Here is a 15,503-nt window from a genome sequence, read left to right as displayed (position 1 = left end):
CAGGAAATGCAAATTGTTGAGAATAATTTCAAAATTAAAAATATTTTCTCTATACTACCTATGCCTATAATATATGTGCAAGTGTGAATTTAACTGTCAAAATTTATTTACCTACTGTTGGTAATTTTGCAAGAAACCAAATCATAACTTTGTGAGAAATGGCACATTTCTCATTTTTGCTTAGTGAGAAAATAATTTAGGAATGGAAGGGTTTTTCCTCACTGTTTGGTCTGTTTCCTATATTTGAATAAAAGAGGTTATATCGGATATATTTTGCAGTTTCTTCGTATGCTGTAACTATATGAATTATTTTTTTTTTCCCTCTTGGGAACGGATAGTAGCATAGGACCAGATATCCAGACAGTGGCTAGCAAGGAGCTAAGCGGACGCGAATGAAAAGGCAGAATTCATTACATAGTTATCGGAGAGACGCGTGTCATTAACTTTTCTTATGCGGTTCTTAAAAATTCAGTTTTGCAAATGCAAATTAGATTCAAACACAGAAGTTAGGATGAGGTGATTCATAAACAGTTTAAAATTTTTTTTCCCATCTTAAAAACATCTACAACAGTAAGAGATCTTGTGTCATCATCCTTTAGCTAGGAATATATCTATCTTATTAAATACATATAGTACCTGCAAATGAGAGCTATTTGGGAATGTTATGATAAGGATGATCTCCAGCACTACAACAAGGAGGGTTTTTTTTCTTATGTCCGCATAGAAGTGTAGTTTATAAATAGCATAGCATAAATATTAAACACCGTCTTTTCACAAAACTTTATGTTGGAACTGTTGCCTCTTTGCCTAGTCTCTGATGTTTATTTAAGGCAAATTTAGATTGCCCAAAACAGCAACAGTAACATAAAAACCAGCCTTCCAGCTCTGGTGCCGAGTAGTCTTGTTGGGGATGAGTATGTTCAGGAGGGGGCAGAGCAGTCGGGCTGGAAGATGCCGGTACGAGCTGATGCCATGCATCAGCCACGCATCCATGTGCTCTGCTGATGTGGGCATCTTGTTTTCATGACACTGCTGAGTTCTGTCGTTTTATACAAATTAGGTATGGTCATAAGGTTCTCGACAAGGTGTAGCATGTCAGGAGGAGATACCAACATACGGCTTTTCTGTTTGTTTTCATCTGTCTTTCATTGGAAGGCGATGGTGCTCCTGTTTTGTAACTTTTCCATTTTTGAGAATGCTGTTTGGTAGTGGGGAGAACTTAGCTAATCTTAGAGGCAAGAATACCAATGCCTCTGTGTACCATCTAAGGAAGGCTTAGTTTTGTTGGTGAATTGGACGCAGACCTATGTCTTGTCACATATATCACGACTGGTTCTGCACCTTCACGATCTTGCTTCCAGCAGCAGTCTGGATCTGATGTCTGAAAGGCTATTGAGATGAATTCATCTTTGTGCCCATATCATAATTTTCTGCTCCAGCGTACAGTGCTGTGTACTGGGTGTGTTGCTGCAATGATCAGTTTATGCTCTGCGAAGTGAAATTTGCCACTCTATTGTTACAAGTGATGTACTTTCTGGCAAACCTATAAACTCATTTAATAATTAATGCCTGTGAGGGCCCTCCCTCCCTCCCGCACAAAAAACCAAGTTCTAAACAATCGCACAGACCTCAAACACCTATACTATTTGTCTTTTTATGCCATTCCCAAATGGGACTGCCAGTAACTGGATGTCACTGGCTTTCAGTGAGCTTCAAGGATAATTTGTTTCAGCTGAAGTTCCATCATGATATGTGACTAGACAGCAGAAAATTATTGCTTCTGTTATGTCAGTCACTCACTCATGTAGTAACTTACTCTTTTTCTCCCCGCTTACCTAACTTGCTATCCCTGGAGGGAGACAGGGTAGAAAAATCTCTTTGGCAGCTCCTTTTCCAGGGATTTGTACTCTGAGGAGAAATGTTAGATGGAGAGAACTGTGAAAGACTCCAAGTCTCTCTTCCCCTGTGGAAAAGGCTGTCCTGATGTCTTGAGGAGATATAAGAAAAGGTCTAGCACCTCGTGCAGTCTGTGGACTTGGGCAGGCACCACAGTGGCTGATTCAAAGCTGATGTGCCAAAAGGAAATTTCACTTTTCAAAATTTTAGGCTGATTTCCATAGACTGTCCAGGAAGCTTGGTGACAAACCTCTGAATTTTAGTGCATGCAATTTTGGTGCCTACATCTAGGCGGCATGATTATTTCTCTTTCTGTTGCCTCTTTGGCTTTCCTTCCTCTCTTGGTTGTTAAAAAGGGGGTAATGACTTCATGCAGCCATCAAGATCACAGATCTGTGCTGTTACCCTATCCTCACTGTGTCCCTTCCATTGGTAGTGGTAGTGTGTGGACGCAGAGGAAGGAAATACAGGAGATATAAGAGAACAAGAGTCTGAAGGGCATAAGGTGACTGCAGGGAGTATGAGGCAGGGAGAAATGATGATGCGGGGAAGCCTGTGTGTACACATCTGTGCAACTGGGTAACCCTTCAGTCTGTGAGTCACTTTTCACAGGGCATCCTTTATCATGTGCAGAGATGTGGAAGGAGGATTTTACACAGCTTGCAACAACCACTTACTGGCTAATGCATGTAGTAAATTACTGGGACTAATGTGCTCCTGGGCTAATCTTTACTGTGCTCATCACCCCCAGTGCAGGCACTTGAGGAGTCTCTGGTGGCCACGCTGTTGTCAGTCACCATTGCTCTTTAGAACAGGCTGAGTCTCAGTTTTGCTGAGTTGTTGTCTTCCACCTCTCTGCCTTTTTTTTTCTTCAGGGTTTTTTTTTGCCTTTTCACACTGGCAATTTTTGCTTGAGTCTTTGAGTCACTATTACTGGTTTAACAGTTTCGCTTTTGCATTTGTTTCTGCTTTTTTTTTTTTTTTTTTTAAATGGTGCATGGCTTTAGTTTATGCACTCCACCACAGCTCAACAGTAATTTTTTTCAGTAAAGCTGAACCAAAGTCACACAGCTGTCCTGCACTAGGCTAGGCCTATGGCCACAGGCAGCTGAACCTCACAAAACTGGTCTGTAGGTTACATTTGTGTATGGTATTTTACCACCTTGTATTAAAATATAGTCTACTCAGAGAGTCTGATCTTTCTGAGCTGCCCTGGCAGTTTACAGAATTTGGATCCTTGACTTAACATTATTACAGTGGCCAAAAGTTTGTTGTGGATTAAGTTGAGGCTGGCATCATCACATTGCAGCTTGCAAGTCAGGAAGATGTGACTGGTTTGCTCTCCACCTGTTCTCCTGCGTTTAATGGGTTGTGGGTACAGATCAAGGATCCTGCCTCTGCCAGCCTCAGAGATTTGTGTGTGTTCAAACTTGGCTGGAACTTGGAGAACAGCAGCGAGTAAAGGAAATCTTCCCTTGTGTGTGCTATGATGCCTTTGCTTTCTGGATACAGGTTAATACTTCTGATAATTACTCTTACCCTGTGCTTGGAAGTGCGTTTCTGAAGAACGAGCCATTTGCTTTTTGGACCATGAAACAGAATTTAGAGGGCTTTTCTATGGGAAGCTTTCCTGAAAGACTCATGCAAGAACCTTTTCCATCTGCCTTATCTTAATTGATTTTGTTTTCTGAGTTGCTCAAATGGGGATTCCAGGGTTGCCCTGTACCTACTTATTCAATCCTGGTGCAAGAGAATTTCTCCTCCAAATGCGTCTCTGTGGGTCTCTCAGCTTCTTTTAAATGGATCTTCTTACTTCGCCTTTTCAGGATCACATAAATCATTTCAGTTGCCTTATGCTTCATAAAAGTGCTGGCAAGTGTTGTTGCTTAAGAGCAGTAATTCTGATTCAAATGTTCTGAAGTTCTGTGAAATATTTTAGGAGATGATAGATATATCCCTCATTTATTGTTTGTTTCTTCAGAGATGCAAACACACTGGCGCTACTTCCAAAATCTCGTGTTTCTGTCATATTTTTAGCTTTTCTCTTTTCTGTATGAGCGTTTGAATTATATTTGTTTTCTTCAAGTTCTTTTTTGGTGTTGGAATGAATTTGTATTCTCATTAATCATGGGTTGGAAGATTTTCAAACTTTAATTCCAGTGCCGTTGATAAATCCCATGAAGGTCAATGCCCCAGGCTTAAATGCCTCTAAGATTTTCACTTTTATGTATTATTAAAGTAAGTGTTTGTCTTTCGAGAATTAGTTTATAGATAAAGTTAGATAAGAAGCACTCTGTGGATTCCTGTATTCAAACTAATACCCAGTATGTAAATTTGACTGTTGTGCAAAAATTGCTCCTTTGTTTGAGCTATAGTGGACATCGCTTCTGCAGGGATGCGACATGCCTCGCTGCTTCTAATGTAAGTGGTAAGTAGGAGTGCACATAACTGGTGGCAAAAATATGAGAAAAACTAGCATTAAAAAATTGTGGACAATTGACTTTGTCTTGTATTTTGAAAGAGGAATATTTGACAAAGCTTAAATAATAGCACATTTGCTGGGTTTTACAACATGGGACAGACTCCACACTATATTTTTAGTCAATTTGTTGTTGGCAAATGGTATCAAAACAATGATGTGTTAGTCTGAGGCTACAAAATGGGCAACAATCTGCCTGATACAGGCAAATCTGACAATGAACTGTTATAATGGACGTGAGTTTAAATAAAATGTAACCATATATAAAGAACATTTACTTTATGTGCATAGTACTATTTAGCTGTAGTATACAGCCTTACTAGAAGAATTCTGGGAAGAGAGAAAAATAACTTAGTATGAAGACACTATTTATTTTTAGATTGTATAAAAGCAAATAAATAGCTACTTTGTGTGTTGGGTTAATTTTTCTTATTCAGCTCCATGTGGTTTATTTTGCTTGATTTGGCTGGTATTTTTGGCATTCACTTTAAGCCATTGCAGTTTACCTGATGTCACTATCCATATGAAGCCAGAAAAAAATCTTACCTCTTAGTTTTTGAATTTCTAAGTGATCTTCATGTATACTTTTAACATTTTTCTGTAAACCTTAGGTGTTGCTATTTTAGTTTCTTTAAAATTTCATTCCATATAGGAGCTCTGGTATTTGCAGTTTCCTTTTAATGGCAAAGTGGACTGGTTTTTAGTCAAGATAGACTAGCTCTGACTTCTCTTCCATTGTGGTTTTGTCAAATGCTTCAATGAGTGTATCCCCAACTGGCAGACTTCCCCCCAGAGCTGCACATGTGTTATGCTCCAGGTGAAGCTTATAGAAGAATTTCAGGTTGGCTGTGAAATTTCGGTTGAAACAGCAGTTTGTAGCTTAGGTGCCTAGAAGGCAGAATTTTTGAATTTGACACTTTAGCTACTCCTCAAGTCAAATCCTGAATTCTACTGCCTGCAAATTCAGGCTTTTTTTCCCCTAATGGCAGTGTTTGTTCTTGCAGCACGTTGCTGTGGCAGTCCATGTGACAGGGCATTTGGTCTCCTACTGAAAGCTGCTGAAGTGCCAGGCACTATGGAGAGAGAGGAGGATTAAGGATGAGAGAGAGGAAAGGGCCCCAGAGGGCAAGATTAAGGTTGAAGTTTAAACTGGGTTTTTGTTGCTGTCTTCCGAGATAACAGTAAGGTTGAACCTCTCAAAGTTAAGTGTACGAACTCAGTTCCTTAAGACAGTGTATTTTAAGAGTGTTATTCACCCTATTCAGAGCAGCATATACTTGGGATTAGTTGCAAAGGGACAATATGACTCTTCAGTGCAGTACTTGTAATATAATGAGTTTGGCTCATGTGAGTGTTTTCAGATTTTATTATAATCCTAAGTATATTTCACATGATTATTCTTTTTTTTTTCCTCAGTGGAGTTGATTATTTCTTCCAAAGACCGTTATTTCCATGCATTTATTCAAGTCTAAACTGAACAGCTTTGAGATACCAGTAGGGCCTTCTAGCATGGACATTTATAAACAATTTCTAGCATGGACACTTATAAACAATTTTCTGAAGTTGTAGATTCCCCCATTTGGTGTACCAGTCTGTGTGTGTTTATTTATATGAACATATATGCATTGGCTGAAACTGTGTATCAGTAGTATCACTATGAGGCAGGAGGAAGGATGGGAAGAGTGACATTTCACTGTTCTGTCCCCTTCATAGAATGCCATTATTACCTTTCTGAGGTCTTGGTATGGACAGAAGCTCAGCTTTGAGTTATAATATTTATCGCTTGATTTTATTGTTGTCTGTACAGATTTTCCAAGGGACCAGTCCTATTTGCTTCGGTGACTTAGACTTTCTAGGGAAGAAAAGGACTGATTGTATTTATCTAATGTCATCCAACTAGAATTCTCTCTAGTGGTATAGCTGTGTAAAATGCATCTCTGAGTGTTCAATAAAGTACCTGTTACTGTGTTCACTTAGAAAAAATCGTTATTTTAGCATTAAAGAAAAGAGTTTTAACAGTCTCAGAATATTAGCAGAGTAAAATATTTTGGCAAATGTCTGAAGAATGTTTCTGCAGTATCCAAAGGAACTTTGGCTCTTAACAAAAAAAACAAACGAAACCCCCAAGACTCCCCAGAACATGACGCCATGTTAGCAGCTAGAGGTTATATATATTAATTTTTAAATCAACTTTCTTATAGCATTTAGAAACAGTTATTTTAGTTGCCGTGATTGAGGTTGGAAGCTCAGTGATGACAGTTGGTGGTGCATGAATCCGTATATGCCCTTCTGAATTTTCACTGCAGCCTTTCAGACGTTTCTACTGTCAGGGAAATCTACATCAGGCAGGTTTGGCTTTTGGGCATATATTGGATGCAATTTCCTCATAGGCTCAGTTTTGATATAAACTTCCGCTCTGGGAATTAAGATCCCTTCAATATGCATAAAACTTTCATGTATTATACCATATCTTTCTCCTTGCTGATTTCTGAAGTGTTAGAGAAGGCTCCAGCTTCTGATGAAGAATGTTTTGTCCTTACGTTTTATTAAGGATTCTGTGCACTGATGCTTGGGATGAGTTCAAGTGCAGTAAAGGTGCAATGTTTAACTGTAAGTCTTGCTGCCTTAGAAACATCTGAATATCTGCCATTTTTCCAGGGATTTTTGTCTTCCTTATCTTTCTGCCATGTTTTACCCATTTGGAAACACATGACAAAGATGATAAGATTTGCGCTGTTTTGCCTACGTAAATGCGTTTGAAAACCATTACATCCTCTTATTTGTAGAGCATATTTGTAAGTATTCAATTGTTTAATCTTTGTAGGCTACAACTGGCAAATAGGGTTTTAGCTGAGAAGTAGAGAAGTTTTTAACTCTTAAAACAGAAAAAGAATTTGGCTCCTTTAAGCAGGAAAAAGGCTTGGCTTGACAGTACACCTGTCTCTTATGACTAAATTAAAAAAACACAGGCCATCATACTTAGCAATGTTTTATATTTAAACCTGACTTACTTTATACAGTCTTTTCTAAAATTTTGAAAAGTGAAATCTCCTTTTGGCACATTTGCCTCTATATGGCCCGGTTGAGTTGGCAGCAGCATCTTTCTTTTGGGATGACAGTAAAAATTGGCTCCGAGTGTTTCCGTCTGCTGCTGCACTGTGGAGGAGTGGAGCTGCTGTCAGTGACTAAAGGCAGTTTGCAGTCTTCTGACTAGTGTAAATACTTGCATCCAGTTCTTGCTCCCCTGTCCTGGAGGAACTGAACAGCAGCCTGGCATTTCTCTTTAAGACTTTGTGGCCAACACTTTTGAGACAACCAGGCAAAAGGGAAGTAATGCTGCAATTCAGGAAACTGATGTGGATCTGATGTTTTGGAATGTATCTTAATTTTCTAAAATAAACTTTTGAATTTATCTGTTGTCTATAAGCAACGTCTTACTATATTTTTGGAAAAAAAAAGATAATATCTGAATAATGCTGGTATTATAAAGTTATTTCAGGAGTCTGAAATCATTGCATATACTTTGTAGTGCGATGAGGCATCCCGTATGTGTGACTGGGTGCATGTCTCATCAATATTTGGATCAAGGCTAAATTTGTAAATGTTAAATGCTTTTACTTACTAGATCAAACTGCTGAATTTTTCGTAAGTTAGGACAATGCTACAGCTGTGTTTTTGTGCTAGAGATATTGTTTTGTGTCGGACAAGCCTACAAGAAAAAGATTTCTCAGTATAAGTACTCTGTTGATAGTATTTTTGTTTTTTTTAAAACAAGTAGTTGAATCATTAAAAAAGACACATGTGCAGCTGTATAAATGTAGCATAACAATAGTTACTACTGTTTAAAAATGATTTAGTAGCTGAGCACCTCACCATCTTTAGTATATTTATACCTAAGACTTCTCTATGAAGCAAGGAAGCATGTCTGTCTCTGTTCTTATGAAACTGTGTTCGAGAAAGATTAAGTGGCTAATGTTATATGCTATGGTGTAAACCAGTTGGGAATTGAACTTTGGACTCTGGTTCCATCTCCAAAGGAGCTAAACATTTTTACAGACTCCAGAGCAGTGTGAGCTGGCAATACCTAGGTATTCTGCCAGTCTCTGATGTCCCACGCTTCAGGGAGAGCCAGATGTGGAGAGCTGTGACTTTTAAATGTTTGCTCAGAATTTTCTTCTGATATTCCTTTTAGTGGGTGCATGCCACCTAAGAAATGCAATGTGTCATTTATGAACAACCTTCTGGTGCTTGTTATGAAGAACTGCATGGTGCTTCTTTGTTCAAAGAGAAATATTTTAGAGTCTAGCAGATTGATAGCATCTATTTCAAAAACACTGTGAGTTGAGGTGTCCTCCAAAACCTGCAGCTGGTCTGACTGATTACAGCGCAATGATCCATGAATTACACTATAACATTTTCTGCAGTGCAGGCCTTGGAAAAAGATTTTCTCAAAAAATGTAAAAGGTAGCAATACAAAAAAGACTATTTCTGTATGTATGAATTTGAATCTCCTACAATTGTGAGTCTTTTTGTAGTAGGTTAATAAAATGGATGCTTGCAAGTTGTTCAGTCTTACTGCAGAATGGTCTCTTTTTTTCCTGATCTGGTCTTTAAGTTGCTTTTGGAGAGTGTAGTTGTTTAATTTCTCTTGTTTTGTATGGAACATACTGATGAATGTCTGCTTCATTGTCTCTTCCTCCCTCTTCCCCCTGCCCCGCCTGAACATGCAGGAAGTAATTTCGGGACTGCTAAAGATCTGACAGAAGAAATAAGATCATTAACGTCTGAGAAGGAGGGGCTGGAAGGACTTCTCAATGAGCTGTTGGTGTTGAGTGCCAGAAATGTCCGAAAATTGGAGAGAATTAAAGATGATTACAGCAGACTGAAACAAGAACTTGAGCAGGGAGAGACCGCCTTTGGTAAGTAATTCACAGGTGATTACAGCTTTTGTTCAGTTGTGGGCATCTAGAATTCTGCTGGGTTTGATGAGCCACCTTGCATTTCACAAAACGTTTTTCAGAGGAAAGTTTGGCCAGGACCTAGATAAGCAATATGCTGTGCATGATCTTCAGCTTTGTCTGGTCACTGGCAGGGAAGGGGGAAGCTGAGGAGGAGGAGGAGTATCCTGGCAAAATGCTGGTTTTGAGATCTCTCTTAGCCCAGTTCTCAAACACTTGGTTTTCTAAGCCCCATGTTGTAATAATGATGATGCCCTGCATATATTCACATACAGTGAAATACACATAAATAATCTTTTAGGTGTAAGCAGAAGATGATGTTGAATGCAACAACTCTAAATGTGTGAGGTGAAAAGGGGTGCATGGCTCTGAAGGCAAGGGTTCTTTAAGTTTATGACTGGGAGGATTTAAACAGCTTAACAAATACAGCTCGCGTATACCAATAAGCAGTGTACTTGGTTTGCAGTGTCATAGCGGAATTGGAGACCTGCAATTAGGGGGAAGACTACAGACAAATTAACAAAGTAGCAAAGCCACTAGGCCGGTCCTCTCTGTCTAATGTCCCCCCTCCTGAAGTTATGCAGATAAAGTGGCCTTGCTGCTTGATTTAAATGTTACTCAGCCTTTTAATTTACTGATTACAAATGTACAGTTACTATGGTTACCTCTAAACAGCTAAGTATAAATCTGAGAGATTCATTAAAGCTCTAGGGGTTTGAATGTCTTTGCTTTTCCGTGATCTTGTGGGCCAGAGTTTGGTTGAGGACAGAAAAGTGCCTCAGTTTTAAAAGAATATGAAATCTCTTCATAGGCAAGTAGATAGGCGGAGTTATCTTAGAAACAAAATGTTTCGTAGGTATCTGAACATGTCTAAAGTGATAATATCCTTTAAAATATGTAGAAGAATACAGGTATACTCCTAGACAAGAACTTGCTTTGTTAGAAACTAGATGGTTAAAAATTTTAACAATTTTCTTCAAAGATGTGCGTTAATACCTAAGTAATGTGATCCACAACTGCAATGTGTGATGCTTCCTCGTTGCTTGGATTTGCAAGGGTGTGGAAAAGAGCTCTGACCTGAGCTGTCCATTTTGTTGCTACCTTGTTTCTAGGACAGTGAAACATCCTGTAACACACAGTTTTGTTGGATTTTTTGGGGGAAACACTTCTCATTTGCATTTTTATTCAGCAGGGTTTCAAACAAAACCTATATAAGACTGTTGCTGAAGCAACAGAACTGGTAGCACTTCAGAGACTGTTTTTTCCTTTGCATTTATGTAGCTGCAATGAAGTGTCATCTTGTTCTGACCTCTACTGTCCTACAGTTTATGACAATAAATTGCAAAATGCAGGATGTTTACCAAGTGGATTGTTCTTTAAATTTATTGTGATTGTGTAGGAGTTAGAAGAGAAATGTTATGCTTGTGTAAAATAAAACTCTATTAAGCACATCCCCATCGGAGATATATAAATTGAAATCTGAGATCTTCCCTTGTCCTCATCCCTGCCCTCCTTGCATGTAATCTACACCATTTTCTTCTTTAAAGAATGGAAACTCCTTTAGGTTTGAGAACACTAGCATGAGATTGACACCAACACATTTAATTAAAAAAAAAAAGCCTTCTGTTACACTCTGGAAAATAGTAAACACATTGTGTCTTAAATGAGACATCCACTTTTATGAACTAGTTGTTGTTTTTAGAGTACTTTTATGTTTGGAGAATAGAGCGTAAACAATGGGAATAAAATTTTGTTACTGTCGGATAGTTTAAGCCACAGATAGTATATGATCGAGGAAGTTTTTGCTATAGCTGTTGCTGTCTTTTATTTTGTTGGATGCTGCACCCTGTTGTCTGTGGTGGGCTGACTGGAAATGGGTATTGTTTTTCCAGGGCAATTGTTGCAGTTTGCAACTTGTAGCAACTGAAAACTTAAATGAATTGAGTTTTCGAGATGTTAATGTTCATCCTAATATATATTTACAGTAAAAAAAAAAAAAAAAAAAAAAAAAAGAGAGAGAGAGAGAAAATGAAAAACCAGCTTCCATGTGAATAAGGTAGAAGTTCTTTTTTAAAAGGAATTTTTGAAGAGGAAGAAGGAGGATTTGGGTGAATGGGAAGTATCACCCAAACACCACTGTCTCCCTTCCCTCCATTTTGATAAGTTTCTCTGAACATTCCTGTCTTACCAATTTGCTTTTTAAAAGCTGTTATTTCATGCTCACTTTTCTTGTCTCTCTCCCTTTTCTCCCTTTCCTTCTCTTCGTACTTCCCTAGGTTGGTTGTAATCAGGATCGGTTCCCTAATGGGTTCCCCACATGGTCCTACAAACACTAGTGCTCTTCAAGGGAATGTCCAGCATGAGGCTTGCAGCAGCAGTGAGAGGGAGAGTAGGGCTGCTGTTTTCTCCGCTAGTGCTGGGTTTTGCCAGTTTAGTGTATATGAAGCCATTATCCTAAACTGGAAATATTAGGGTGAAAAGAGAGCTGTCAAATGTTGAGCAGTGAAATATGATGCAGACTCTTTGCATAAAGGATAATATGAAGGCTGTACCTGCTGTGAGCTGAGGTATTTCTGCTGCTGTTGTTTAAAGGAACCAAAAATAATTGTGTTGGATTTGTCTGCACTGTGAAAGGTATGATCTGAGCTGGAGTAGCAGGGCTAACTCTGGCAGTAGTGGTCCAAATGCAGCAGCCCAGCCCAGCAGGTTTCTTCCCTTTGTGTTATCAGCATTAGCGAGATTGTAACTAGCGTATCTATGTCCCAAAGAGTTGAACCAGTTCCCCAGGAATCTGCAACAAATCTATTTGTGACTTTTGGACTTTTTTCCTACTTTTTCCTTTTGCAGTTCTGAATTCAGGTCTCGGCAGGCTTTTCTTTTTCACTGTGGCAGTAGCTCCGAGTGTAATTAGAGCCTTGCTCCTAGGCTAGTGCTAAGCTGTACGCAGGCATCCCGGAGTTGCTCATACTTTTAAGCTGGAGCTAGCTGACTTACTGCAGGACTTAGGGGGGAAGCCAGGCCCTGAGTTTTGTTGTTGGTGAAAGCCAGTAAAATCTGCTGCTGCTGCAAAGGGCACGTCTGCCTTTTCCTCTGCCTCAGGGAAGGTGACGGTGCCCGGTGGTGCCTGCAAGCCACCAGCTCTGTGCTGGTGCGAAGCCTGGCTCCGGCAGGGCTTGCGAGCCTGCCGCGAGCGCCCGCCAGGCTGCCTGGAGGTGGCACAGCCACGCGGCTTGCGGCAGGGAGTGTGTGGACCTGCTGCTTTCGGTGACAGCGTGATTTTGCAGGAGTGTGGTCTGGCAGCAAGACCGCTCCTGAAATGCTCCTGCTGCTCGAGCTGGTAATGCAGCCAGGGCTCAGCTGCTCTGTGCTACGGCTAAAATTAGCCTGAGCGATGGATACCATTGCTTTGTGCAGACTCTTATTGTTCAGTTTGACTTCTCCCTCTCGAGCTACCAACCCGGGAGAGAAATCCTTCCTCCGTCTAACTGTGCTAGCTGGGGGTGTTACTGTCCTCCATTAACTGCTCACAGTTAAAAAGGGAGTGCGTGGGCACTTCAGGCAAAATGAGATGGGTTAACTTAAACAGCACAAATGATCTGGGCTAGCCTGGTTGATTTATGTGCTAAAGTGGGCTGGGAATGTTCCTGCGATTCCTCCTCCGAGCAGAGTTGTGGGCGAGCTCTGCCACACTTTGACCTGGCTCTACTATTTATGAAATAAATGTCTGCCACAGACTGAACAAAGGTTACTGGAAGCGATGCAGAGAAAACAGTCCCTAAGTCTTCTCTTCTTGGAAGCTTTATGCTAGTTTAAATGAGTTAGTGGGTTGAAATGTTATTCACTGTACGAAGGCGATGCTTCATTTTTCTCCTGGAGAGGTAATCAGATCGACTGGACGCCATGAGCAGTTGTCCACTTTCATTCTTGCTTTGATATTGTTTCCAGGGAATAATCTTCTACTTTTCCTACCTCAGGAGCCCTCCCTATTTTCTCTTATAGCTCCTTAAAACCTTCTGCGTAGGTATTTCTACACATAGCCATTTCTACATCATCTCTTGTGCCTGTGAACTTCTTAAAAAACTTATTTTGAAATGGCTGTTGAACTGAAGATAATACCAGTTTGCCTGAAAATACCCCCCCTTTTTTTAAAAAAAACCAAAAAAATTGGAACACTAAAATGCGTGTATGTGTTTGTCTCTCTCTTGTGTATAAATTGGTCACCTGGTTTTTCTTCATTAATAATTGTTGATTTCTCACAGTAATGTCGATATAAGAAAGCAGACGTCAAGGGAAGAGACTTAATCACACAATAATCAGAGCTGGAATTTTAAATAGGATGCATCATTAGCATGTTAATGAATTTTCTCACTTCGTGCCAGCTGCCCAAGTATAAAAGATATTGCAGATGTAGTGCAAAAATCAGGCTTGGCTTACTGTGCAGAGAGCTGTCAGTGTTCTCTACAAAGGAGACTTGATAAAAATCCTTTCATATTTTTAGAGATGCTCAAAGATATTTTTTCCCTTTGGATAATAGAAGCATCAAAAAGTAACTTATTGATTAGTATTTTAGGATGAATAGTACTAATTTGCCCTTCTATATAGTAACTTTCTTTTGAGGGTGTCAGAGCACTCTTATAGAAGCGATCTACTATTACTGCTGTTTCACACATACAAAAACGGGAGACGCAGAGAGGTCATGTAATTTTATTTGAAATGGTAGTGAAGCCAGGTTTCCTGATTGATGCTCTAGCAAGTTGAATTAATCACTTTAAATAAACACATTTGAAATTAAGTGATACTTTGTGATGAGCTTTGCGTTCTTCTAGACTGCAGGAATTTCTATAGCCTTTGGCATAATGGTTCTGAGAAAATCACTGAAGATCTTGCGTTTTGCTGTTGACCAGGCCTGCCTTATGAAGTCAAAGGGCTCTGTTATGGCGAGGAAGATAATTGCTTTGCAGCCTAGAACAGCCAAAACCTTGTTCCAGACAAGTGAAACTTAATTACTTGCCTGTCTGCCAAACTGCTGGATTGCACTTAAAAATCCTGGCTTGCACTGATTGGCATTTCTAACCTAGGGCTGGAAATGAAAACTACCCTCTTGTCTCAGTTTCCTCATTACCAATATTGAAGGGCAGGTTTGTCTGCCTCGTTTGCCAAGTCCCCTTTCTGGCTGCACTCAGCCAATTTCTGCCTCTATTACACACGCTTTGGGGAAAACATCTCCTGGTAAGTAATGTATATGTATGCACAAAACTAGGGGGGCCCTATTACGTGATCTAATTGTTCGGTTGACCTTGCCAAGTCACTGTAAGTAGAATTTCTATACTGAAAGACTTTCTAGAGGAAATATAAAATAAAGGCTATCATGTGCATCAAAGCAGCTTATTAACCCTTTTTATAACCATTTTTTGGAAGCTGATATTTCAGTCTTTACTGCTGAACTCTCATTGACATCACTGAGAGCTTTATTGCCTTAGAAATTGCTTGTGTTGGTCCTAAAGCTCTTAACCAGCCTGCTTGTAGAGTGGCTGAGGTTTCCTGGAGATGAACAGATATATTTATTAAATAATGAATTGGATGTAGCAGAGGGGTAGCTTAGGAAGCTGGAATTTTCATTTCTGAAATGAATGTAGCATGCTTTCACATTTGGTTTTTCTTATTCTTGTTCAATGAACATACCCTGCATGTTTGCACAGAATATCTCATAGCTATTTGTCCTGTACCTGAAGAGAAATCTATCCGTGTCTGTTTTTTATTTACTTTTTTATTTTTTGAAAAGTATGCTTGGCGGCTTAAAACTGAAGTGTGGTACAGTTTGTTCAGAATGCACTTTGAAGAATAACAAAAATTTTCCTAGTCTTTTTATGCTCATTGTTCGAAAGCTCTATATTTGGCCATTATGCAGGATAAAATTAATTTCTCTGAAACTTAACATTCATGTGGACAACAGAAACTGCTAGGGATGCTGCTTAAAATAATACTGGCTTTGCGTACCAAAGTATTTATGAAAAGCAGGTTCTCTGTTTCTTACACAATTATATAGGATGTGATTTACCTAACTGTTAATGAGCATTTACTCTAAAGTATTTTTATTCCCTTTTAAAGGCATGGTTTTATTCTGACAGATTCAGCATCGGAAGTCTCATAAGAGAAGTATGTGCAAAGTG

The 15,503-nt window shown here is 39.4% G+C and overlaps 1 protein-coding gene across 1 annotated transcript in view; it reads left to right on the top strand.

The window, feature by feature from the left end:
- DISC1 (DISC1 scaffold protein) overlaps positions 1 to 15,503 on the top strand; it is a 218,184-nt gene that overhangs the window by 98,950 nt on the left and 103,731 nt on the right. The window contains 1 exon segment of the mRNA XM_064509255.1: positions 9,106 to 9,294. Coding sequence (XP_064365325.1) covers positions 9,106 to 9,294 — 189 coding nt within the window.

The sequence above is a fragment of the Dromaius novaehollandiae genome, chromosome 3, assembly GCF_036370855.1.
Source record: "Dromaius novaehollandiae isolate bDroNov1 chromosome 3, bDroNov1.hap1, whole genome shotgun sequence".
In the NCBI taxonomy this organism is placed as follows: domain Eukaryota; kingdom Metazoa; phylum Chordata; class Aves; order Casuariiformes; family Dromaiidae; genus Dromaius; species Dromaius novaehollandiae.
The sequence above is the reverse complement of the archived record's forward strand: the minus strand, read 5'-3'. Positions and strand labels throughout refer to the sequence as shown.